The 26,647-nt window shown below is 40.1% G+C and overlaps 1 protein-coding gene across 3 annotated transcripts in view; it reads left to right on the forward strand.

Moving 5' to 3' along the window:
• The first annotated feature begins 536 nt into the window (after positions 1–536).
• Positions 537–26,647, forward strand: part of LOC116692399 (forkhead box protein J3) — a 58,968-nt gene continuing 32,857 nt past the window's right edge. For 2 of the 3 annotated variants that reach the window (XM_032520675.1, XM_032520678.1), the window contains exons 1-3: positions 537–820; positions 9,644–9,767; positions 10,072–10,546. In XM_032520675.1, coding sequence (XP_032376566.1) covers positions 10,187–10,546 — 360 coding nt within the window. In that variant the 5' untranslated portion in view covers positions 537–820; positions 9,644–9,767; positions 10,072–10,186. Of the gene's footprint in view, positions 821–9,643; positions 9,768–10,007; positions 10,547–26,647 lie in introns of all 3 variants that reach the window. The other variant, XM_032520677.1, reaches the window with a different exon arrangement.

Genomic DNA, 26,647 nt, shown 5'->3' on the forward strand with positions numbered 1-26,647 from the left:
GCTTATTAGGTGCCACCAAATGCCACTATTTGCAGCAAATGGTTTGTTGCACTTTGACAAGTGTAGTAATATTGTTATTGAACGCATGTTTCACAAGAATTCTGTGTTGTTGGTGTCAGGATGTCACACAGACAGTGTTTTATCCCTAGCGAAACAGTAAAAATCACTGCCATGTTTTAATTAAAAAAAAAATATATAATATATATATATATATATATATATATAAATAAGTAAAATAACAATAATAATAATAATAATAATAATAATAATAATAATAACAGCAAAAATAATAATGATGATTCTTAGATGATGGTGATTACTTAACAGAGATAAAAACCTAATATCATGATAATAATGTCACATTTTTACTTTTAGTTGTTATAGTTAGGCTTTATGCTAGACCTAATTATGGTCTGCGTGTGTCCTGGAAGAATCTCATTCATACTGAAATTGGGAACTAGTTAAGTGGATGTGATTTCATTTTTCCTATTGTGGTGCATGAATTTATCTTCAACGTGCTCCGGCTGGCGTTGGAAGTAGTTCCGGTGGTTTCTCAGCGGAGCGGAGCACAGAGACCCGGGATCTGCATGTCGTTGAGCGCAAATGCGAATTGCGGGTCGAGTCCGTCCGTCATGACTTTCGAATGACCACAGCAGCGGTCAGTTTGACGCCGGCAGAGCACCGTGCATGCAGCCGGAGTGACAGCGCCAAGGCTTTTGTCTCCGAGGGGGATTTTCAAGTGCAGAATAGGCGTGTGGAGCTTCTGAACCAGAGTAACGTTACAAAAGAAAATTGAGCCGGTTCGTATTCACCTACGACGGTGAGTAGTCTGTGCAGAGCAATGTTTGAATGTTAGTCATGAATGTTTGTGACAAATAGTGATACAGCCTGCTGGTAAATAAGTGTTTTTACTTGACTGGCTATGACAAGTTCGCTGCCTGTCACAGAATGTATGCATGACACTGTAGCATTTGTCTACATCCCAAATGTCCGTCAGATAAAGTCAACTTATTTTAAGTTTTCAAATTAATAGTCTCCATGCAGACAGTGGGGGGTGTCAGGTAACAGGCTGTGAAGGAAGTGGTGTTCAGTAGAACCACTATTTGTGTTCAAGATACTTTATAAGTAATAACAGTGGAAGCTTTTAGCCTGACTGAGCAACAATTCAAGCTCATAGAGTCCTTATTAGTAGCAACGTAACTGTATGGAGAGGAAAAATTAGCTTTAAAGCATGGTGTATCAACTGCAAAGTTTAAAACATATGAACTCGATGGTCGTAAGAAAAGGTAGTAACAGAAGGAAGATGAAGTCACTTCAGGGGATTTATAAGATTTAACCAAATGTTGTTCATAGCATAACATATTTTATATAGGTATACTGTATGTATTCCATAAGTGTTGATTTATTTTTGTCTACTTGTGTATGCGTGCATGTATATAGATGTATATAGATATAGCATGTTTCATGGTTTTATCAGTCAGCACACTTTTTAATGAATGTGTCATTTTGAGTTGTTTCCCATGTTTAGTTTGGGCAATTTATTAAGATATAACTTAAAATAGTCAGTTTTACAACACTTTTTTGTTAACATTTTGTTGAAAGTTAACATAATTGACAGAATTGGCATTAACATCTGCTTTATATTGGATACAGATACAACTAAATGACAAATCTTTTTGTGAAAAGAAATTCATTTACCTGATGCAGATAGAAGATACGGTAATTTGCCATAACTGCCCTTGAGCACCTGTTTTTTTTTTATTAAAGCGCAGGTCACTTCTAGTCACCGTTTTACACTAAGTTAGGTGATGGTGCGGGTATGCTCACCCACTATGGATTTATTTTCCATAGGCTGCCTCAAATGGATAGCTGCAGACTCTTTCCATAAAGACGCTATAACCTTACCATGAACGGTGACCATCTTATACTGTAATGTGTCTTTCATCATGCTGCAGAAGGGAGAGCCAGCCAATACTATATATTTCTTCTCTCCACACACACCGACAAGGGGAGTGTGTGTGTGTGTGTGTGTGTGTGCGTGTGTGTGTGTGTGTGTGTGTGTTTGTGGGCGACAGACTGAGAGAACGTTTGAGAGAGTACCCTGTTCCTGATTTGGATGTGGCTCTAATTCCTATCAAGATGATAGCTGTCTGAACAGATTTCTCTCATCATTATTTGCTCTGAGATTTACTTGCGCTTGTAAATGGTGTTGATTGAGGGTAATTTGGCTTTTTAATTGCCAAACAGCTGCCACACTCACTGCTGATTGCCATTGTAGACTTTCTGAGTAGATCACTCATAGACCTAAATGCCTCATTAAAACGTTACGCAGAATTGCATGAAACGTGAAGAGAAGGAACCCTCATAATGTTTTCCTGATTTCTGTTTTATCATCGGAAAGGTCATTGTAATTATCATCAATGTCAGCAAATATAATGCTAAGAAACAAGTGTAGTGATGATTTGAAAGTTGAATTGAAGGTTATTTGTGTATACTCTACATGCATTTGAGTTTCTTTAATAAAGATGAACTCCATGTGCCGGAGTAACAGATGTTAGTTAGGGCATAGATGAGAAGGCTCGGAGGACCAGTTTCCTCCATTTATTCCATTTTCTGCTGGAAGACCAAAACACACACACAGATATTGCCTCCAGGTTGGTCACTGCATATCTGGATCATCAATGCAAAGCAGCACTCTGAGCAAACTTCTTTATAATGTCTCAACCAATACAACTTTAAAAAATACTACAGAACTGTGACATAAGACTTAGCCAGTATGTTTCCTTATGTTAGAAAATAATTAGCTGAATGCAAAACTGACTATGAACCTTTTTTTCCTAAATCAATAGAACAAAACATTAACTATCTCTCTCAAAAAAAGTAAAGTAAAACCATGAAAATTATCAAAAATGTAATCCAATGCAATATGATACGTGGAGTTAGGCCACTAAACATAGGCAACAACATAATTACAATTACCGCAGAGCACATACCTGCAGGAAGACAATTCAACACACACATACTGTATTTATCCAGGTTGGTCCCTGCACATCTGGACCTTGATTTACATAACAGAATTTACACAAGGAATAGATGCCAAAATCCCGACAGGGATATGCAAGTCACATCCAAAAAAGGTGGCCCTTTAAGCAGTGTCACTTGGCAAACTTCAGTGGTGAAACGGAAGTGTCTACAAAACTGTTAGCTGTGAAAAGAACTTAAAAACATTGGCGTAACATATTACTACTATCGGTAAACAATGTGCATTAAATGTTACAACAATTTTTTAAAAATTATTACTGTATCAAAGAAAACCGTAAAATAGCACCACACAAGTTGCCACATCAACGCGAAGGCGGGCTATAGGAACTCGGCAGGACGATGTGACTAAACCAGCACAGGAAACGTTGGTAAATAAAAATAGCTTAGGCTGCTCAATGAGATAAGATTGACAAATTGTAAACAGAATTATTAAATAATGAATACAACCCTCAAAAAATGAAAGTAAAGTTTTTAAAGTTTTTGACCCTTTTACACTAGTATATGAATCAGTCATGGCTGTCGAGATTTATGATGTCTTCTTCCATATTTATTGGGATTTAAGATATTCTTTTTGTGTGACTTCATAAGTAATGCTGGGCAGCCACTCTTTCTTCTCAGTGTCTGCCAAGAAGGAGTTGCCACCCGATTAAAACATGATAGAGTTAAGACCCAAATTGCGACAGAATGTGCTTTGTTAAGCAGCTAATGTCTGCAAACTAAATATACAATTTATATGTATTAATTTTTTGGGAGAAAATAAATATAGTAATGGACCTTTTTCACGGCAGACATTTTGACTTGTCATAGTCAAAGCACAGCTGAAATTGATAACCTTAACGATGGCTCAATTCCATCAAGTGTCCCAGTAAGCGGTTTCAGTGGGTCAGCATGCACACTACCAGGGCCTCTCCTTAGTGGAATGCAGCCATCATTAATGATTTTGAATACACCTGTGCTTTTCCTACTATGACATGTCAACATGTCTGCTATGAAAAAGGTCTATTATAGATATTTGTTTAGGTAAATATAGACTCAAAACACGATCACAGCATCCTGTGTTCATCCAGTTTTCACTAAATTCATTTTATTGAAAAACCCCAGCATGATTTAGGGTTAGCATGTATAGCATGTGTAGAAGTCTTTTTTTTCACTCTCACTCTGACATCTCTCCATTAGTGCATGTATAGGTCCTGAGCATGTGTGTGTAATTCAGGCCTGTGTGTAATGTGTGTAATAACAGCACAGTGTAAATTGTAATTTCCCCTTGTGGGACAAATAAAGGATACATTAATCTTAATCTTAATCTTTTACAGCTCATAAGTACAAACCCATCACTAGGGGCTGGGTGTTTGTCTGTCTGAGTCCACAGTGTTGATCCCTGTAAACAGACTATAGGCTCACCTTTTCATGCCGCCATACAGAATCTGCATTTAACTATGGAAAGAAGATCTGTGTACTTAAGGACTTACTAAGTAAGAATATGCTTTTAGTAAATACCAACACCCACTCTCTTCAGTTGGATCAATGCCTGCAAACATCTTCTACTGTTTATTGTGAACACTTCCGCCAGAGCGGCTGTTGGTAAAGTGCCACGCTCAAAGATTTTGCCATAGCTATTAAAAGAGGTGAGGAAGAGGTCTCATTTGTTTGAGCTAGAAGCCCTCTAATCTGCCTCTGTAATTATCAGTCAACTACAAGGTCAATTTTTTTTTAAATTTACCAGCTGTTTAAATCATCATTTAGAAAAGTGATTATTGAAATGACTTGATATTAGAAGTCATTACCAGAGCCCTGCAAGTGAGTGAATGTGGATCCTTCCTCCCAAATCAGCTATTCCTTCGGTATTGATTTACCTATATACTGTACCTCAGCAAAATCTTCAGGCTGGTAAGGTGAAAGCATTAGAGCAGACTTAATCTCCTTTTAAGTACCTTTTAGTTCCCTGAGTGCTCCCAGTCTGTGTGATTTTTGTCTTGTCCCCAGGAAAGTACACATCATTTTGGATTCAAATGCAGCAAATCCTTTTATCTTGTCAAAATCCTCTTTGATTCTGTTAGTAAAGCGTTGCTATGATTTGAAAGAGAAAGATGTAAAAGATAAAATGGGGGATGATCACTTTTAAAGGGCTGTCATTTGGATTGAACTCAGCAGCGGTGCTTCAAGCGACAAGAGTTCAGTGCAAATTCTCCATTGTGAACCTAATGTAGAGCCTGCGTCTTACACAAGCTGAGAGTGTTGTTGCATTCTCCTGGTTATGTTTTAATGATTAACAATTGTAAGCCAATTTGCATGTAAAACAATGTTATTATAAACAAGCATCAAAAAGCTGTTATACTTCTAAAAAATGTAAATTACTCTCCATTATAAAGCGCAACAAAACCTAAGCCATGCCTCTGAGCCAGGGCCTCTAGGTTTTGGATACTCGCTTCAATTATTAATGCTATTCACAAGCCAAACTTTTTAGGTTGGTGCAGTTGGGTTCTTTAATCTATTTTTGCTGTAAATTAATGAATTTTTAAACAGGACTAGTCCTTGCTGAATAGGGCTGGATGTGGGAATGTAGTTTGAGTCGTGGTGACGCAGTGCTATAGCCCCCCTTTACTGTGCAAAGCGTGAGTTCACAAACAGCATCCCATCTCTCTCCTGGGACCTTTAGTTGGGGGAGTTTGCCAGAATGCTGCACTCCTATGTTTTATTTATGACAAAAAATGCCTTTTTAACTTTGCCGTAGTCAGAATTTAGAATTGTGATAGCTTTTTCCTAGTCGGCAGTAGTAAGTCTTCTGGGTTACTACCTCTACCTTGGCAGATGTTTTTCAGGGGTCTGTGTGGGCTTAGTGAGCTAAATATTTTACTCTAGGCCTTTGGGGATTCAGTAGAACCTACTGATTTCCTTGCCTTCTTTCAATCAGATGTTCTTTCAGACCTGATAAATTTAGTGTAAATGGATAAGTTCTGTTTCATTTGAGATGTCATTTGATTGACTTGGTTGACATGGGCCAGTGATAAAAGTGCCGTTCTGTCAGGGATAAATGATTGTCCTCTCTCTCCTTATAACTCTTTTTCTCCAATCTTATGTTTCTTTTCAAATATTTGTTTGCCTGACCACTCACTTAAAGTAGTAGGGCCATACAATGTATCTCAATTTGAAACTGTGCATTACATATGCCTCTCCAGGTCTCCTTTGAGAATAAGTAGACAGTACCAAACGATGATTGCCTAAGTCAGCTCCATTGAGAGAGCAAGCAGCCACCATAAGGGCAGCTGATTTTCCTTGATATTTTATAATTGAACCTCTTCACAGGCATGTTTTCTGGCGCTGAAGCAGAAAGTAATTAAGACGTTCAATACTGCTATTTGGACCTTTTCCTCCTTCCTTTGAATGGCCCCCACTCTTAGACATGACAGCGCTCAGTATGCTTACAGACTTTCTTTTGACACATTAGCCTTACCCATGCCAAGGCAGTTTGTGCCAGAAACCCCTACTCTGCACGCTCCAGGTGGGTATTTTGTCATTACTTCATTTTCCTCTGAAAATATTTTGATGCCTCTTTCTTTTGGCGTCCTCCCCCCTTCTCTCACCCATTCCCTGTCACTCCATTCAAAGTTCTCTATTAAAATGCAGAACTGTAAAGCCTCTCTCTAGTCTAAAAGCCTGCTAGCAGCGGGGGACTGTTAGCTGTTAGTGATGCATACAGCTGAGTGAGTGCATCACAGCTACAAAGTCTAATTGGTGAATACATTCAATCACACACACACAGACCCTCAACTCTTTTAAAGGGACAATGTTCCCAGTCATGAAAGCTTCATCCACAGTGCAAAAAGTGATGTATTTAAATTCTTTGGGGAAGAAAGATTTTGTTCATAAACATCCAAATCATTGCTCCTCTTTTCATATTAATGCTTGTAATAATTTCTGGGAGTGCTAGGTAATAGCTCACAACCTTTAACAACAAACGTTAACTTGTACGTGAGATGCCACATTTTCTCCTTTTTGCCAGATATTGAACCACTTTTGATACCTACTAATGTTAGTTAAATGTTTATCTCTAAATTTTTAAGCATTTAAACTATTTAATCAAACACTCCTACATCTGTATGATCAGCTGCCAGTTTATACTCACTTTGCTACCTTTAATTTTCTGTTGAACATCAGTTCTTTGAAATTTATCTGGTTGGTAAAGTTTTTTTTTCTGATCAGTGATACTGAGTGGAATCTTGTGGGGTTGTACCACTGCATTACAATTAGTACTCTCCTGCCCTGCAGCAAGGAGAACCCTTTCAGGGACCGTTTTCTGAACTGTAATAAAATTTACTTTAAATTATTCTGCATTAAACTCAATCATCTAAAGGTAAACAGAAACATTTTGTTGTTATAAAGTTAACCATAAACGTATAGTGTTCAAAGTGCATTGCATTGCATTAATACCAATAGACTGTATGGATTTTCCCAGTCCAAATGTGTAGCCCAAAATGCAGGATTTTGCCTAAAGGAACATCAACAAAGACAGAAGGGTTCATTTCCTCTCTCTCACATGTTTCTGTTTCAGTACACTCAGATATTAATGAACAGTTACCTGAGATGAGGTATGAGAGTTTAGCACTCAGCATCTATTCATACAGTACAATACAATGCATTTCTGTAGAAAACAGATAAGCCCTAAGATAAGCAGAGATATAATACTGAAAGCTGTCTTCTCTGCAGTGATAATTTTTCTCCCCTGAAATCATGTGAGCCTCTGAGACTGATGTGAAACATGGCAGATATCAGAAACAAAAGGCACAGTGCTCAGGTTAGCCCAGTCACTGTGGGACCAGTTGACTGAGTCGACTAGGTAATTGGTTGCGTCTACCCACCCAGTAGGGCCCCTCTCCCTAGAAGCCAAGTCATGCCCCTCTTTCCGCTCTCTTCTATAACTCATCATCCCAATGCCTCACCAGGCTAGCGGTGCGAAGCTACACCGTGCCACCATGCAGCCAACCCACGCTCCCTAACATCTCAGCAACAGCAGCACAGCAGGTCAGGGCTTGTGGCAGACAGATTTGCAGTCTGAGCCTCCTTTTTAATGAGGGGAAAATAAGTGCTTGTTGTTCTGTGTCTTGTGTGTCACCACCCCCATCCCCACATTCCCACCACCACTGCAACTAGCAATGCTACCTTCCCTTCAGCGAAAAAAAAGAAGAATGAAGAAAAAAAGTTGCACTAATTAAGATGGCTTCCTGGGATTTGTAAGAGGGGGGTTGGCTATGGCTTCTCCCACAGTGGCAGGGCCTTGAGGAGGAGATGGGGGTGGTGTTGTGCAAGAGGCCTCATATCTCGGGCATATCTCGTCTCTCTGTTCCTCTTTCCTGCCCGTAGTCCCACTGCCTGGCTTGTTTGGCTTGATGAGTCTGCTGCTAAACATTTGTTTTTTCTACTTGTAATTAAGCAAGGTTTTTTGCGGGAGCTGAGTACTTCCCTGCCTCTTTTTCATCCTTGTGTATCGGGCTCTCCAGGGGGATTGGTGGAAAGAGAGACAGGGGTTTGTGTTGCTGCTGGTAGGCAGGCTCATTGGATTTCTCCCACCTTGATTATATACAGTGAGCATGAATGGAAAGTGCGTGGGCCAACACGCTTTATTGTTCAAGGACAAGTGAAGGTTACTGCATGGGATGGTAGATGAAAGTTTAGATGTAGATTTCTGTATCCTTAGGAGGCTATATCCATTCAGCCGTTGTTAACTATTCACTGGCATTGACCCACTCCATAACTCCACTGTAAAACTCGTAGGTTACCTGCACTACTCAGAATGTAGGGGTTTTATCATCCAAAAGCATCAAACAAGGCAATTTTCTTTGTTGAATCAGAGTGTGGTCTGAAAGCAACATCTTCACTCTCACATGACATTTTCAGTCCAGGAGTGACAAATCTACAAATGTTTATTGAGTAAAGTACAGAACAACGGTATTTTGTCTCTTATGCACCAAATGCGATTGTCTTTGTTGTTTCTTCCTGAATCATGATAAAAGTATTTGCAAAAGCCCCCACCACCAAAAAACTAACCAAAAAAACCGTTCCTTTCCTACTTGCACAGGACACATTTTTAAGTTCAGTGCCGCTCTAAAAATAGCTACCAAATTGAAATGTTGGGGCTTCTTGAGTTTTTTCATTGTGTGTTTTGTCTGTACAGGATCTGAGAGGCTGGGGGAGTAGGGGATGGGGGTTGGGTGATCATGGACTTGACAGGAGAGTCTAGAGTCAGAGAATAGAAACACAGTGTTGGGGGGGTGTTGCACAGAGAGGAAAGGGGACGAGCCTTTTGGCTCCTCTAGAGGTTAGGAATTCCTCCCGAGCTGTTCCCCCCATTTGGCAGGCACTTGTGAAAACAATTCCCCAGCTTTTAGTCACTCTGCAGATCCAATTGCCATTTCCATTTTGGAGAGAACGAGAGTAAGAGGCAATCCAGATAGACAGAAAACAGTGAGAGAAAGAGAGAAGAGTTTTAATCGGGTTGGACAGATGCCGAGGCCAGTTGAGCGGTTGTGCGATATTAATATCTTATGAAAGCTGTCTGGCAGTGCAAGCTCACCGTCTTGTGTGGTTTTGTGTTTGTGCGTTGCAGCAGCGGCCATCGCACTGGCTAAATGAAGAACTTGTGAACATGCACGAGAGAAGGACTCTACCTTTCACTTTGGTTACTTCCCCAGATGCTTTGGCCCAAAGAAAGATGGAAAGGAATGGGAAGAGTAAGACACTTAACTCATACTTATTTCCCCTTACTGCTTTGCTTTTTACTGTTCAATTGATGTTATATAACTGTTTGGTTACCTTTTTTTTCTTATTTAAAGCTCACAGTGCAGATCATGTTTATGTGCAGTATTAAAGACCAAGTAATGACCATGCCAAAATGTTTAGTTTTCCATATACAAAGCTACAATGTAGGTGGAAAGTCATGTGTGAGTTAACATCTTTGTGTCTCTGCCAAGTGTGCTTTCTGCTCCAGCAAAAGGAGATGAAAAGGCGTAGTAAACAAACCTCCTGCTCTTCCAGACTTGAGCCAAGGCTTCTGCACAGCACCCATTCAGTGAACCAACAGGAGATCCTCCATACGCCACGTCGCTGAGCCTCTCACCCTTTCCTTTTGACCCCTCGGACTACAAGCACCATGACCTCTGAGCTGGAGAGCAGCCTGACCTCAATGGACTGGCTCCCCCAGCTCAACATGAGGGCAGCCATACAGAAGGCAGATGCGGGACACCACCACGGCCACCACCATGGCCACCACCACCACGGTCACCATCATGGGCACGGGCCTGGCAAGAAAATTGCCCATCTGGACGCCGGAACAACGCTGGACCAGGAGGAAGCTGCACAGCACAGAGACGGTAAACCGCCCTACAGCTACGCCAGCCTGATCACCTTTGCAATCAACGGCTCGCCACGCAAACGGATGACCCTCAGTGAGATCTACCAGTGGATCTGTGACAACTTCCCCTACTACCGAGAGGCAGGCAGCGGCTGGAAGGTAAGACGAGACAAAAAAGAGAAACTATGTGACATAGAGTCTGGCGTTTTAGTGTTAAGCTTCTATAGCTGGTCTCAGGTTTGTTTGTCAACAAATCTAATACCCTGGTGGATCCAAATGAATCCGAGTTCACTCCAGCTCCTGATCTTATGGGTCCTCATAATCATTGTAAGAGAAAATATTAGAGGACGTCAGTTTATGTAAAAGGCTGATGCTACTAAATGACAATTACTTTTTGGAATTTGATTCACAGATATTAAAGTCGTCTTATACCGGGTTCACACTGGCTGCTGAAGCGCCGAGATTGGCCACAAAGCACCGGGAAGCCTTTCAACAACCATGTTAAGCAATTGTGCTGTTTACATAGAAGTGATCATTTTGGCTATTTTTTTGTTGCGAGCCACAAGTGAATCCAACAAGAAAACACACTAATAATCTATTAAAATCATATAGAAGGCATTTATAATATAGATGATCTGATTCTGATGAATGATAAAAAGATGCATCCCCCTGCTTCCTCACAGCTAAACCTAGATTTGGAGTCAACAAATGGATTTGATACTGGACTGATCAAATGCTTTCGAACCTCAACCCTATTGCTCGTGCTCAAACTGCACAAATCTGATCCAGTGGTTGCCTTGAAGAGCACAGAAACCTTTTAGTAAACCAGGAATGATTGACAGAGGTGTTTGGTCTCATTCAGACAACATTATTATATCCTTATGTAAATGCAGCTGTTCAAATCCTGGCTAATGTGAGCAGAAAGGTGGCTGTGTTATTTGAGACGAATGAATAGATCCCTAAGGTTGTGTCTTGGGGATTCTCTACCTTATTAGTGAAGAAGGGGATGGATATAGTCCTTCCACTGACACATTGAAAAAGCTGTCTACAAACTATCAACCAATTCATCTTTCTGGGAGCGGGGACATTTTTCTTCTTCTCTCATTATTTATCTCTTTCACTTTCTATCTTCATCTCCCAAACACTTGCACTCCACCAATCCCACCCTCTCTTAGTCACTAACTCCTCTCCTCTCTGCTTCTTTCCCTTTCACAAACCTGTTTTTGTTCCCCGTCTATAATCTTCCACACACCATTCCCTGAGCAGAGATGCATGCCAGAAACTGAGACGAAAAGGTTATGATAAAAGCCAGGTTGGGTTGGCACTGCTTCTTACCTGCATGTAGGATTCAATCAATTTGTTTCTTGTTCGGAGAGAGAGGATAGGGGTTATTAAGACCATTCAGGCTTTTTCTTGCTGCAGCTCATGACTGCTTTCTCCTGCTGGATGTATTTGGGTGTTACACCTCTAGATGCATAGATTTGTGTGTGTGTCTGCATTCAAGTAGCTGTATTTTCACGCTTTGGCATTAATTCATGATATCAGTGCAGAGAGTTTGTTGTGAGATTGTATTGCATTTTAGTAGCATGTAAAGGAACAAATTAAGCAGTACTTCAAGTTAAAACACCAATCACATTTTTGTCTTAGTCCTTGAGAAAAAGCTGTAAACCTTTGCTTTCTGGATGACCCGCTTCAAAAACAGTGGGGCTTGTTCTACACCAGCCATTGCCGTCACAGGGAAAGTTACATAAGTCTGGTTCATTCCAGTTCAGGTGATTGCTGTCAGCTGCAAACAGTGGGACGCAGACACAGAGATTGTCTGGCTGCCACGTTCAGCAGACATAGTCGACTCACACGTTGCAAGTACACACTTTGAAATTCGTGTTTTCTGAATGTACAGAAAGCGAATGCGTGAGTTTTCAGAAAACGCCTCATACATGGTCTGTGCTGTTTGCTGTCTCCTTCACCCTCTGCCACACATGCGTGTGTACACACACACACACACACACACACACACACACACACATGCACAAGCTTCTACACCCACATAGAGACCCCCACTCAGGTAGGCAGTGTACGTGTGCAGTCTGCAGATTACACACGGGGAGCTCAGCAGGGGAGAGGAGATGAGGGTGGGGGAGAGTTGGAGAAGAGAGAGGAGACTGTCAGAGAGCAGAGGAGGGTTTTACTACCCAGCACACGCACTCCGTCTGCTCTGTATGATAATGTGAGAGCGCAGGAGCGCAGAGTTGAAACCAGGACACACACACACACACACACACACACACACACACACACACACACACACACACACACACACACACACACACACACACACACTTTCAAGTGCATAAAACAGACAACCTAGTTAGCTGGTATAATCATGTAGCTTTCCAAGGTCGTGAGATTTTTGTGTCTTAGCTAGAAATGAATATGGAGAGCTCTTTTCATCTGAGGAGTAATGAGAACCTTCCTCCGGAGCTGTGGAGGAGGTTTAGAATCCGTAACCAAAAAAACATGAAATTAAGTAGCACACAAATGCTTAAGCCATTTTTTATGGAGCTTGACATTCCTAAATTCATCTTGTGCAACATGCATGTCTAGCATTTCTGTTTTGTAAGCAAAGGAATGGAGATACAGTATACTGGAGTGGAATGCAAACAGTGTTGCATCAGGCCCACATTATTTTCCATTCCTTCACGTCGGCGACAGCCGTGGCCGGAGGCATTATGTTTTCTGGCTGTCAGTCCGTCCCATTCTCGTGAGCACAATATCTCAAGAGCACATCGAGGGACTTGGACTCAAGGATAAACTGATTAGACTTTGGTGGTCAAAGGTCAGGATAATTGTGACCTCATGTCCGCCCCGTTCTCGTGAACACGATAGCTCAGGAATGCCTGGACTGAATTTCATTACATCTGGCTCAAGGATGAACTGATAAGAATTTGGTGGTCAAAGATCACTGTGACCTCACAAAACACATTTTTGGTCATAATCAGGAATTCCTACGCTAATACTGACAAAAAGTGAAAGTTAACAAAAATGTCTAATAGAATGAAATGATGAAGTGATTGCATTTTATATCCCAAAGGTCAACTTTACTGTACTTTACTGTTTACTGCATTTTACTAGCCAATGTTCAATGCTATAAGTCAGGAACAGAAGGGTTTTGGAGTTTACCATACTTCACATTTGGTCGGATACTAAATTTTTGACACTAATCTTCGGTGCCCACCTCAAAACTGTGGTTATTGTATCTCTGCTCTGCACCGGGTTGAAGGTGTGTGTGTGTGTGTGTGTGTGTGTGTGTGTGTGTGTGTGTGTGCGAAGCATCCACGTTTTGGCCATGCATGTGAACATATAACAAAACAAACTTTATTCTTACTCGTCACATACATAAAATACAATGTAGTGAAATTCAGTTACTGCATATAAACCCATCCTAAGTCGTACGGGCAGTGGAAAGAAATATATACAGCATCCGGGGAGCTTATGGTGTTTTTTTCATTACATGGTTCCTGCTTGACTTGCCTCGACTCTACTCACCTTTTTTTTTTTTTCCATTATGAAAAAAAGTATCTGGTACCTGCTAACAGACTTTTTTTAGTATCACCTCCGTCAAGGTTCTAAGCGAGCTGAGGCAATACCAAAAGGTGACGTGAAAACCTGCAGATTACTGATTGGTCCTAGAGAATCTTCACTAATCACTGCGTCATCACTGCTAGCAACAGACCGGGGTGTCCTGAACAAACCCACCATTTTTAAATAGTTTAGCCAGTGTTTTTTTTTTTGCTGCCTCCAGCTTCTTTTGAAACAAAACTTGTCTGCATTTTGGGTTCCGACCTAATGAAAAAGGAGAGGTGTTTCATTAATAGTGTTTGATATTCAGTTTCTGAACAGTGTAGCAAGCCAACGGTTTGGTGACGGCGTCAAAATTTAGATTCCGCCCAACTCTAGTTGAGACTGCTGGAGCCTGTTGCACACACTGGAGGATCAGAAGGATCAGTGCCGGGAGTCCAGTTTTTCTTTATCGATTCAAGAATTCTAAACGTCAATACAGTGATAACTTCCATTTTGCCAAAAAAAATACACGTAATACCTTTTTTATTTTTTATTTTTTATTAAATCACTTTCAAGGCTTCCCTACAAGCGCAAGGCGCTGATTGTATATTACTGGAACAGCATTTTCTCCCTTATGTTATCTTTACCAACCTCTCACTCTCTCTGTCCTTGTCCTACAATGCACACCAATCTACTTTCCCATGCCCTCTGCATCCCCCTCGCACCCCCTTCACACCCACGTGTCCCTCCACTCTATTGTCCACCTTAACTCATAGTGAGTACGCAGTGGAAGACCAAAGCCACACAGGGGTTTCTTTTTTTGCTTTGTTTTTGTCTTTTAATGTCTCTAATTTAATCAGTTTTTGATGTGTTTTTGCAATCAGAAACTGTAAATACTGACCTTCACCACCTGCCCTACAGTTAGTTAGCTTTCCTTTTATGCTTTTAGTTTAGTTTTAGCGGGGGGGGGTGTGGTGTGTGTGTGTGTGTGTGTGTGTGTGTGTGTGTGTGTGCGCGCGCATATTTTTCATTATGGCAAATTGTGGTGAACTAACACTATACTTTGCCAGGTGTTCATATGTCTGCAGCCAGATTTTGCCACTGTAATAGCATCACATCTGTGCAAGAAAAGCGTGAATCTAGCGTAAACATCAGGTTAAACCCGTTTCTGGTGAGCAAATGAATGAACTTGGCTCCAGTCTGGGTTTTATTTAGGACACCGCACACTATGTAAAAAACTTAAACTTATTCCACCAACTCTGCTCCAGCCGCATCACGTCTGCTTCTTCTTTCTTTCTCTATCTCTCTTCTGCTCACTTTCCACACACACACACACACACACACACACACACACACACACACACCACTACCACACACACACACACACACACACACACACACACACACACACACACATCTGCAACAAACGTCCATAAAACTCCAGAGCCACGACTCTGTTCTTTTAAATCAAGGCTGAAGACCTTTCTTTTTGAAGTTGCCTTTCTTTAAATGTTGTTCAGTTTTTTAATGTTTCATTTCTTATACTGCACTGTAAGTTTTAGTCTTGTTTTATCTGTTTTTTTATTTTTAACTGTTTTTTGTGTAAAGCACTGAATTGCCCTGTTGCTGAAATGTGCTGTAGAAATAAAGCTGCCTTGCCTTGCCTAATGATGTCAGGGTAAATTGCTTTTAATATTTTACTTTCAATCATATCATGTCCTGGTAAACAGTCTTTTAAATTGATAATTATATCTCTAATGTCATCCTCGGTAACAGATGTAAGGTTAAAATCTTGAGACTTTGGAAAATTTGTGTATTCTAGTGGTCCAAAATGACTAGATGGTTTTTTAGAAGCTAATGTTGGACCTACATCAGAAAAAAAGTCATTAAATCTTTTGGAAATTTGTTGCGGATCTGAGACAATAGAATCGTCAATCTTAAATTCATTTGGTAACTGCTTTTTAGAATGTTTTTTATTAAGAATACAATTGATGGTTCTCCATAAAGAAGATGCATTGTTTTTATGTTCAACTAAATTCACATTATAATAGTGGATTTTTGCTCCTCTTATGACATGATTTAGTCTTTTTCTGTATTTTTTAAATTGCAACAGATTAAATGGGGTAGGATAAAGAAGGTATTTTTTATATAATCTATTTTGGTTTTTCAATGACTTTATGATAGCTGGAGTTATCCACGGTTTGAACGTTTTGTGTTTCAAAGGCACTGATTGGAGAGGAAAACATGAGTTGTAAACCTGCGTAACATCTTTTATAAACAATGAAAAGGCTTTCTGAGTATCTACTGTTTGATAGATTTCACTCCATGATAATTGACTTACAGCCTGTCTGAAATTTATCCCATTTCTTTCACTGAAAATTTGTCTATATTTAATATTTTGTATATATATATTTTATATAATATATTTTAGTGTGTAGTTGAGATCAAAATGAAGGCCGAATTTGAAGATGGGTGTGGTCCAAGCCCGACAACCGTGCAAGATGCAGTCACAAAACTGTACGGGTGTATAGTTGAGATAAAAATGATGTCACTGTTCTTAAATGGGTGTGGTCTGATCAACGGTCTTGGCTCCCCCACCTTACTCCACTGGCTCGACAACCGGGCAAGAGGAAGTCAGGAAGTAGTGGTTAGGAAGTAGGGAAGGGCACCCCCACTTTACACCTCTGGCCCGATTTGGCATTGCAGCAGGTGTGAACCCAAAATTATTTTCTATTCTATTTAGTTTAATTAGTTTTGAAACTTTTAGTTAATCAACAGTACAATTTTGATAATGGATTTAAGTCATTTATCAAGAAAAGATGACAAACATTCACTGGTTTCAGCCAAACTATTTGCTCTTTGATATCATCATAGAATATCTTAGGATAGAGACTGCTGGTCGGACAAAACAAGCCATTTTAAGAGTCAGACTAACTGTTGAATTGATTAAAGGGAAAAAGTATGTAAGATTAATTTGTATTCTATGCTGCTCTATTTTATTCAGGCTGAGTGTGATGAGAAATGTTGGTCATTCAAAGCTCGCTCACTCACCCCCTTAGAGAAATGCAGTACTTTCACCTGTACCTTCACCAAATGGTTTGTTGCAGTCTGTGCTGACGAACTTGCTCTCTTGCGACCCCCGTCGCCTTGGGCAAGCTCCCATGCAGCCAGGCTAATTGCCTGCGAATTAGCAAGGCCTAATGTGACGTTGTAAAGGGCAGCGCTACCGCTATGGCCTTTGGCCTTTGGCTGAACTCCACATGTCACAGACAATCACCTGATATGAATCAGCACTGGGCCATTATTCTGGCTCCCTTCCTCTCCTGCCTGTTCTGTGGGAGATCTGCGACTGAGCTCAGTGGAGGTCGGTGCACGGTGTCAAGTGTACTCACGTATGTGGAGAAAGGCTGTTGTCATTGGCTGCTGGGAGTCATAATGTGGCTGTAGCTGCACCTAGGCTCCTGAGCTTGTTTCTTTTGAGCCCAAATGAAAAATGTCACCACCAAACTGTGCTTGTTGTGATTCAGCTTTGAGACAATCTGTGGGAAACAGAGTGTGTCTGTACATCTACGGGATGTAGTGCTTGTGAATGTGTGCGGCTCTATGTGAAAAATTATGTGTTTGTTGGGTTTTCCTGAGAGTCATTTCAGGAAGAGGATAATACCACAGCCATCTGTTTATTGAGTCTCACCTCTGACTCTGTGTTGACCCCCTTAGTCACTAGGCAACACATACAGAACTCTTACATGTGCCCCAGCATTCCCAGTTTACATGTCACGCTAGACCAATCTGCTGTCAAGACGTGTGTGCACGTGTAAGTGTCTCAAGGTCAAAGTCTCCCTCTCGACACCATGTTCGAAATTGTGATATACAATATAGATACCTTGTCATTGATTAAACCTTTTAAATGATATTTTTTGACATTTTGCTATCAAAGCTCATATCTGATACTAAATGTAATCAACCTTTAGAGAATGAAATACCCATTTCAGTGACAAAACGGCAAAAGATTGCCAGAATCCAGCTTTACCTTGGCTTCTCATTACATTTCAAGTGTGTTGGTGTGTTTAAAAACAACCACGATAAAAGGAAATTTTAAGCTTAAAAAAAAACACTGTCTCGATCACATTGGAAACCTAAGTAATAAAAGTGTATAGATGGAGCTTTACTACTGAAGGTAGAAAATACACAGATTGTTGTTCAGAATTCACCATGTCACAGTTAAGCATACATATGTTTTGTTACACAGAGACTAATGAGAAACAATAAGTAAGAAATGTCATAAATTATACTTCTGTAACATGAAAACACCTGATAAAATAATCATCATAATGTTTTTATCATGAATAACAAAGTAAAAATATATTTTTTTGAGATGTATAACTGTGGTCATCCCTTTTGCCACATATATCTTTATGAATCACTTTTGATCACTTTATCACTTCTCCTCCACCCCATTTGTATTTTTATTTTAAACTGTTTGAGCTATCATTTGGAGAACAAATCGAGATTATCAGCACAGTGTCCTTTTAAGGCTCCCTCCATACATACACATGCACGCAAATGAAAATATATATATACACACACACAGCACACATACATGCAGATATTAAATTAACTTGTATGTGTAACACTGCCGGAGCTTTTAATTACATACTAATCACTATTTGCAGTCTCAGTATTAAATTCTTAATTAAAAGCGAGGAATTTCTCTTGCTATCTCCTTGAGGATTTGGCACCCATCCAGCACCGCATTTCCCTCTCAAACCAGCCAGGCCTGTAGCACTCTCCATATGGCTAATAAAAGGCTTAAGGCTGGTTTTTGTAGCACTCTGGATTGCAACAATTATACCACAGAATGAGCTTATTCGAAGGCCAGTCAGATAAATGGACACTGGTCATCAGTTGATTTTCATGGTAGTGTTTTGCCCTAAAGACTGAGTCTGAACCAAAGCAAATTAAGTCAGTGATTGTCAGATGTGAAGCATCGATTTCCTTATTTATTTTTTGTTTTTTGTTTTTCAAGAATATCTGAAAAGATAGATACATTAAAATCACCTATTTGTTTCAAATCTTCCGCAAAGACTGCAGACCATGAAATAAATGCTTACTGCTAAACTCAACCTGAATGGGTCAACACAGCTCACCACCGTTTGACATTTATAACTCAGTGTAGAATGGTCTTTATTTTATCAAGTAAGAACAGGAATACAGAAAGAAGGCTGTCAAGCATTATTGGGATGCAGAGTATAAACAAGGCACTCCTTCCTGCTTGTCCTACTTCATCCTCTCCTGCTCTCTCGCCTCCTCTCCCGGAAAGCCACTGACAGAAGCTGTCACTTTGCTCAACGCTCTGCTCGACACAACCAGCAACTGGAAGTGTGCCACCTTGACCTCTCGCTGCTTGTGTTATTTTTCAAACACTATATCAAAAATATAGAAGCTGAAAGCATTTGTCTTTGCAAATCAGGTGTGAGATGAAAAATCTTACTGATGTGACACAGGGAGGATGGTAGCTAGTGGAGTTTGTCTAATGTTTGACAGTTCAGGACAGTGGTTGCAAACATGGAGCTCGAGAAATCACAAAGGGTCGCGAGATAAATCCAACAAGTCACAAGATACTGTGAGAACTTTTCTCTGATCTTTTGTTTTTTTTATTATTGTGGACTGACTGGATAGTTTTACCTCCTCAGGCCTCTGACAACGATTCAAATGACACCAGCTAAAACCAGCACTTGGTTGAGCTGCTCTTGACATGCCATTTTTTGATAATGGCGGGAATAGTCTTGCTGAGCTGTGAACAACTGTGACCACTTAAGCCATGCTGGCACAGCATGACGTTTTTTTCCTCTGCACTGCACAGCATGATACAATACGTTGTTGGAGGTGTGCTGGTTTGCAGAAAAGCCGGTCACGTGCAGCTCTTCATTTAACGGCTCACTGTGTCTGTTTCAGCTTGTACGTTTTATTAGAGAATGGCACTGGAAACAAAGATACCTTTACTTCACAATAAGCACTTTAGATTTCCTATAGCAGCTTCACAATAAAAGCCTCCTGCTTTTTTGTTGTACAAAAGCTTTTAATGTGAAGCAGCAGCAAGATGTTATGTTTGTATCAGCAGTAACTTAACACAGTGTCAATACAGGTATAAAGCTTTCAGTATGGAATACTACTGTAAAATAAGACTGATATCTGAAAGTACTGAACACAGAGGGACGTTGTCTGTGTCACCAGAACAGACAAATTTTGATTTACTACCAGACAGGATCACTGTGAGGATACACTGGGAATGCATGTTGGACTGGCCAGCGCAATAATTAAAGCAGACTGGCCTGGGCTTGTTTCAGTGCAACACTAGACATATGTTACCTTCTCCGCAACAATTAAACTGATTTAGGACCCATTTTGCTGTAGCAGGACCTGCTGGTTGGAATGATATACTTAAATGTATTATATTTTAGTAGGTACAGGTACACTATTGCATGTATACACATGGATAAACGTGTGTGTGTGCATACAGTAACTGCTCACAGGTGCATGCACCTGTCTACACACTTAAATGCAGGTGCATGCGTGAGCAACACTGAAAAACTCAAGGCTGCAGACACATATACCACAATACAAACACACACACACACACACACACACACACACACACACACACACACACACACACACACACACACACACACACACACACACACACACACAAACACTTACTTCAGAGAGGGAGTAAGGCAAGAGGGGGGAAGGGTCCATGAAATGAAATGAATATGTATTAGATGGGGTTTGATGTAGTGACTTGTATTCAACCCCACATTCTCACGGAGCGTCTGTCACTCCGTTACCATCAGGATATAATAAGGCATCTCAATGACTCTCAGAACCCAAGAGACTTCACATCTGAGACACCTGTCCGTATGTGCTCGTCGTACCCCCACACTCCCTCTTCCAGCCGACTCCAGCTCTTTATTTCTTTGTGCCTCTTGCACCCCCCCCACCCCCTTTCTACCTCCCAGCTCCTTCTCCTCTGCCTTACCTTCAAACTTTACCACATTTTACCCTTTTTAATGCACTGTATGGGTTCAGCTGAAAGTTAATAAAATCTCTCTTCACACCAAATATCCCCTCTTTTTTTTTCTCTGTTCTTCTTATTCTGTCTGTGGGTGCACAACACATTCATCCTGAAGGGCCAGGAGAGAGGCTTCTGAATGCACACCGTGTGGGTGTGCATTTGTGTATGCACATCGAATTCTATAGGCCCTCCATAGGTTAATATCTAGGCCAGGAAACCTCCTGCCCTTTGACCTCAGTCTCCCTGCAGATGCCCAGTTGAGCAGGGATTCAGACAACCACATACATGAAGGGTTTCTTTTGTACCTTGCTAAGTAGAAACTGCCAGCATGTCTATTACAGCTTGCCAAGCCACATTATTTTCAAACAAAAACCTAAAGATACTTTTCTCCAGCCACTGAGGATCAGCCATCTCCAAAACCATAATGGTCCAGTATGTTGGATTTCACACAGTGCATTGGCATTTGTTTAAACGTTTCTTGCATTTGTTTTCAGCTGTGCAGTTTTATTTATATATTTCATTTATTAACTTCAGAACTGTACATTATTGTTTAAGTGCTTCTTAAGCCTTATTTTTACATTGTAAACAGTCCTGAAGTTGATACCTTAGGTTGTGTGTTTTATTTATCTGTATGCATGTGAAATTCATAAATAGAATCCAAAAGTCATACTTATATAATGGCTGGGTCTCACTCTCAAATATGAAATAGCTAAGATAGATAAAGAAGAGGAAAACGTATTAATGTCTGTACTTAAAAGCTAGCATGGTAAATTTGGCTTGATTTCAGTTTTTACAGCAGTCTTTCCATCAGTACAATACCACAGTCATACTCGCAAAGTTCCATTCCCCTTTTTATGCGCATTTTCATTTGGCAACCTGACTTAAAACACTGAAAATTACTTTACAGTTACTCGGAAGAAAACTTGGTTTATTGATAAAAACAGAAAGTGACAGTTCAATAGAAACGCAAATAAATTTGCTGCAGAAGAAAACATCAGATGTATGGAGCGACGATGAGACTGTAACACGGCTCAAATTACAAAAGAAACATAAATGTAATTTTTTTCCATCCAGTTTTCCACATTGTTTTGTTAATTTGAGGTTTGACTAGCACTGTTTTAATTACGTTCTCTCGTACGCCCTCTGCTTTTGGTGTAATGGAACCCGAGTGGCGAATTAGCACCACCACGTGTCTCAGTGTATCCAACTCCTTATTTCACATAAAAGTAGTGAATGAAAACACATATTCATTCTTAAATAAAGAATTAATTAATTTTCTTTCGGCTTTTTTGCTGATTTACTGGAAATGTATTTAAATTTAGATAGAAACTTGACTACTGATTAATTAATTTCAACTTTTTCCTGTTTATCCCACTTCCTGATGTTACCTAAAACAGTCATTCATTTGGCAGAATAGATAGCGTGTTCATGTAGGATCCAGTCGCTCACAGAAAGACGTTGATTGAGGAAAACAATGTTTTGAAGGCTTTTTAAGCTTGTTTATCACAGAAATGTTGTTTGGGAGTTATAGTTGACCTTAAGTTTTTAATCACACAGGCTTGTACCTTTGACTGGTTTTAAGAGCCAGATATTTTTCTAGCACAGCTGCTTATTCAACCAAGACAGTTGGAGTGCTCCAACTATGAGTCACCTTACACTGTATATGCAGAAAAGGGATGGGACTGTTACTACTAAAAAACCTAGGCACCAACTTTACCAACCAACCATTCAGTGTAATCAGCATTGTTTTGTTAAAAGGGAAAGTGTTGTTGCCTCACATGTGGAATGTTTCAAGTCTATTTATTCAGTTTAGAGGAAATGTCATCTTATGTTGCCCCTTTTGTATTTAACTCAGCTGCCATGACCCAAATCTTAGAAACTTACCGCTTATGTAACTTCAGTCTTCTTTGTGTGACCTGTTTCCTTGGCGTATCTATACACACACACACACACACACACACACACACACACACACACACACACACACACACAACACCACACACCACACACACACAGCAATGATCCTGCCTATGGCCAGAATACCCTTCAGGCTCCTTTAACCTGCATCTTACCTCATCCTCACACACATGCACATACTGTACCTCTTCAACCATGTCGGCCTTTCTGTGATCACTTTCCCTGACTGACCCACACGTATGAAAACACACACATGCACACACACACATGGAGTCTTACACTCTTTTCCTCTGTTTTTCCTCTCACCCCCGAAAGCATGTTTCCAAAACCTGACTTTTTGTCACACATCACATTATATCACTTTGCATTTTGTCAAAAAGTCATCCATGCTTATCAAGTACACCTTATATAACTAACCTCTTCAAGTCCAGGATGCTGCACCCTAAATTAACTAGCAGCAGCAGCAGCAGCAGCCGCTACCACACACACACACACACACACACACACACACACACACACACACACACACACAAACAGTATCTACTGTACATACCACACATGCCTGCACAAAGCCTCATATCTAATAATACCTCTGTAAAAATGTTTTTTGCAACTTACCTTTTTGTCTCCAGTCTCTAAAAATGTCACTGTCAAATCAGAAGGGCATTATGGGAAGTGAACTCATACAGTAGAATGTAAAATGAATGTTTGCAAGTGCATTGTAGTCATAACTCAAAATGATACATACAGCGTCTACATGTACGCACGCACACACTCCTAGTGTATAAGTAAATACATTTCTGTTCCCTTCTCTATCATCCATCCATCTAGCCCATCTAACTTGAAGTTTCTGTTGTTATATAATTAGATAAATATTAAATAGTTATTAGTTTGCTAATTCTTTCATTATTAATTTTGACTGCAGAAGTGTGAATCACAATGTCATTGTTATTTAATAACATTGTAATGATATTGAAACACAAAGAATGAGGTTTAATTAAGCATAGTCATAGTCTCTAAAATGTATTAAATCTTTTTTAAACCAAACTTTGTCCACAGTCTATGAGCCATGTGTCTGTATAGTCAAACACTTACCTGAAGCTAAAATATACAATGTTATTCATACATTATTAAAAGCTGTTGTTAAATGTTAGTGTTAATCTGGTGTATGTAATTCTTCTCCTACCAAAGTTCTAGAGTTGAAGGAGTAGTCTTCTTCGGTGTCCTTCCAACGTTTCACACAAACACACTCGCACACGGTGCTGTGACGGTGTGATCCATCAGCTACTGGGCAGGACTGGCATGGCCCCAGCCTGGCCCAATAAGATCATTAATCAGGCATGGTTAGGAGTGGGTGGAAAGGAGAACACAGCAGCGAATCTCATTATCTTACTTTGCAGCATTGCTAATCAGTACATTTATTGACGATGACTATTCACATTCAGTGAGGGGATTTTACTGTGTCCATAACATGTAGGAAAGAAAGCATTTGTACTTATGTATAGCTTTCTGGGTGGAAGTTTTCCCCTCTCACTACACGATTACACACACACACACACACACACACACACACACACACACACACACACAGTTTCTTTCTTGAACGTGTGTTTTATGTTGTTGTTTGTCAAGTTTTTACTTTATGTTCCATTTTATGCGTCATTGACTTTTTTTCTGTGTTTTTTGTTTGTGTGGGTGGAGATGTGCATTTATTGTGTTTGGATTTCATGCTACAAAGGCTCCCTGCAGCACATATTAGAAAAAAAATCTGCATTATGATCATAGTAGAAATGATTATACTGTAAATTGAAAGTTAAATTAAATTCCGTTTTACAATGTCAAATCATTACATAAGTGTGTGGTCTAGACCTACTCTTACAGGTAGAATAGGTCTAGACCACTCACTATAATTTACAGGGATCCAACAATTCCCCAAAGTATATTCAATCTAAATGGAATTTAACAGCATGCAATTGTAAAAGTTTGGGATAGTATAACTTGATATTGACAAATGTACTAACCCTACCCTAACCCTAACAACTACTGGATGGCTTTTTAAACAGTATACCTGCTGAACATCAACATGTTAGAACTGTCATTCTGAGCATGTTATGCTAATGTTAGCATTTAGCTCAATGCACTGCTGTAAGTACTAAGTAAAGCCTCACAGAGCTGCTAGCTTGGCAGAAGATTCTCAGTCTTGTTTTATTATATTAACTACATCCTATTGATCTAATTAAAAATAAACAATGCATGAACACACATGCAAATAGCAGTGTCCATGTCACTATACAAATATCATTAAATGCAGCATTCAGCTTTATAATTAATAATGTGATTTAGTATAGTTTTTTTTAAAATATCAGAGCAAGTGGACTTGTGCAGCAAGTTGCTAAAATATGCTTTAAATATGGTAGACTGTTGACGCTGATCATTAAATACATTTGGAAATTCTAAGTTTGCTTATGCATTGTTTGGTGAAATTGGCGTTTCACTGAGTTTGGTTGAAAGGATATGGTGAGGAAAACGACCTCCCCTCTCCCCTGACCATCCTAGGAATAACACCTAAAACTCTTTATGTACTGTGGGGGGAGAGCCTATGACTCCACAATAAGGAAATAACATTTACCAAAATTAATGACATAACCAAATGTAGGCCAATAGGAGATTTAAAACGTCAGCATTGGTAACTTTTCAGTACACCCCCCGTTTCCCAAGAGAGAACACAAACTCCTTAAGTTAAAAAGTGCCATAGTATGCAAAGTCTAAAATACACAGGCAACGTGCAGACAATGAAAGTAGTGCACAGGTGTGCAAAAACTGCTTGGGTAATACAAAAATAGTGTGTAAATAAAAAAAATTAACAAAGAGTAAATAGAGGTTAGCAAAGTTAGACGGGCTGGCGGCTGAAGTGACGATCGGACTCAATGTTAGTGATCCAACGCCACCTCCCACAGGAAGGTTTTTCGGAACAGATGGTTGGCTTTTGTGTGGCAAGCTAGTGGCAGTCCTCCTTGCCTCTTTCATCACTCGACTGTCGCGTGTTTCGTTGATGGACGGCCACATGCAGCCAGTGACCCGCTAAGTAGAGCAGCCGAAAAACTGCTGCAGCTTTTTTTCCAGGAGGAGAAGGGCGAGGCAGAGGTGGACCAGGCCGTTATGATATGCTAGAGAGAGAAGGTAGTTATTGTAGGAGAAACAAAGCCAGTGTTGAGCATTGAGAGCTCAGGAGAAAGAGAAGAGAAATACCTCCCATCCCTCTGTCTTCCCCCCTCCTCCTCCCCAGTGGTATTAATTAGCAGCAGCAGATGAGTGGATAACGGGAGCCTGAAGGGAGAACAGGTTCTTGTCAGGTTAGCCTTCTCTCTCTCTCTCTCTCTCTCTCTCTCTCTCTCTCTCTCTTCTCTCTTCTCTCTTCTCTCTCTTCTCCTTTACTTCTTTTCACATGTACACAACATACCCACCCACACACAATAGGAGGTGTTACAACCTGTGAAAATGTCAATTTTTCTTCATTATGGGCAAAATGATTAATTTGTTATGTGACTAAAAAATTGTGTAGTTTTTACAAAGCCCAATTTAAAACTGTATTTTAGCTTTAATACACATTATTTGCATATTTAAAGTTGAATTCAACCCCAGAGCACCCCAGCCTGGGAACGCTGACACTGACACACACACACACACACACACACACACACACACAC

Source organism: Etheostoma spectabile, chromosome 7 (genome assembly GCF_008692095.1).
Source record: "Etheostoma spectabile isolate EspeVRDwgs_2016 chromosome 7, UIUC_Espe_1.0, whole genome shotgun sequence".
Lineage (NCBI taxonomy): Eukaryota > Metazoa > Chordata > Actinopteri > Perciformes > Percidae > Etheostoma > Etheostoma spectabile.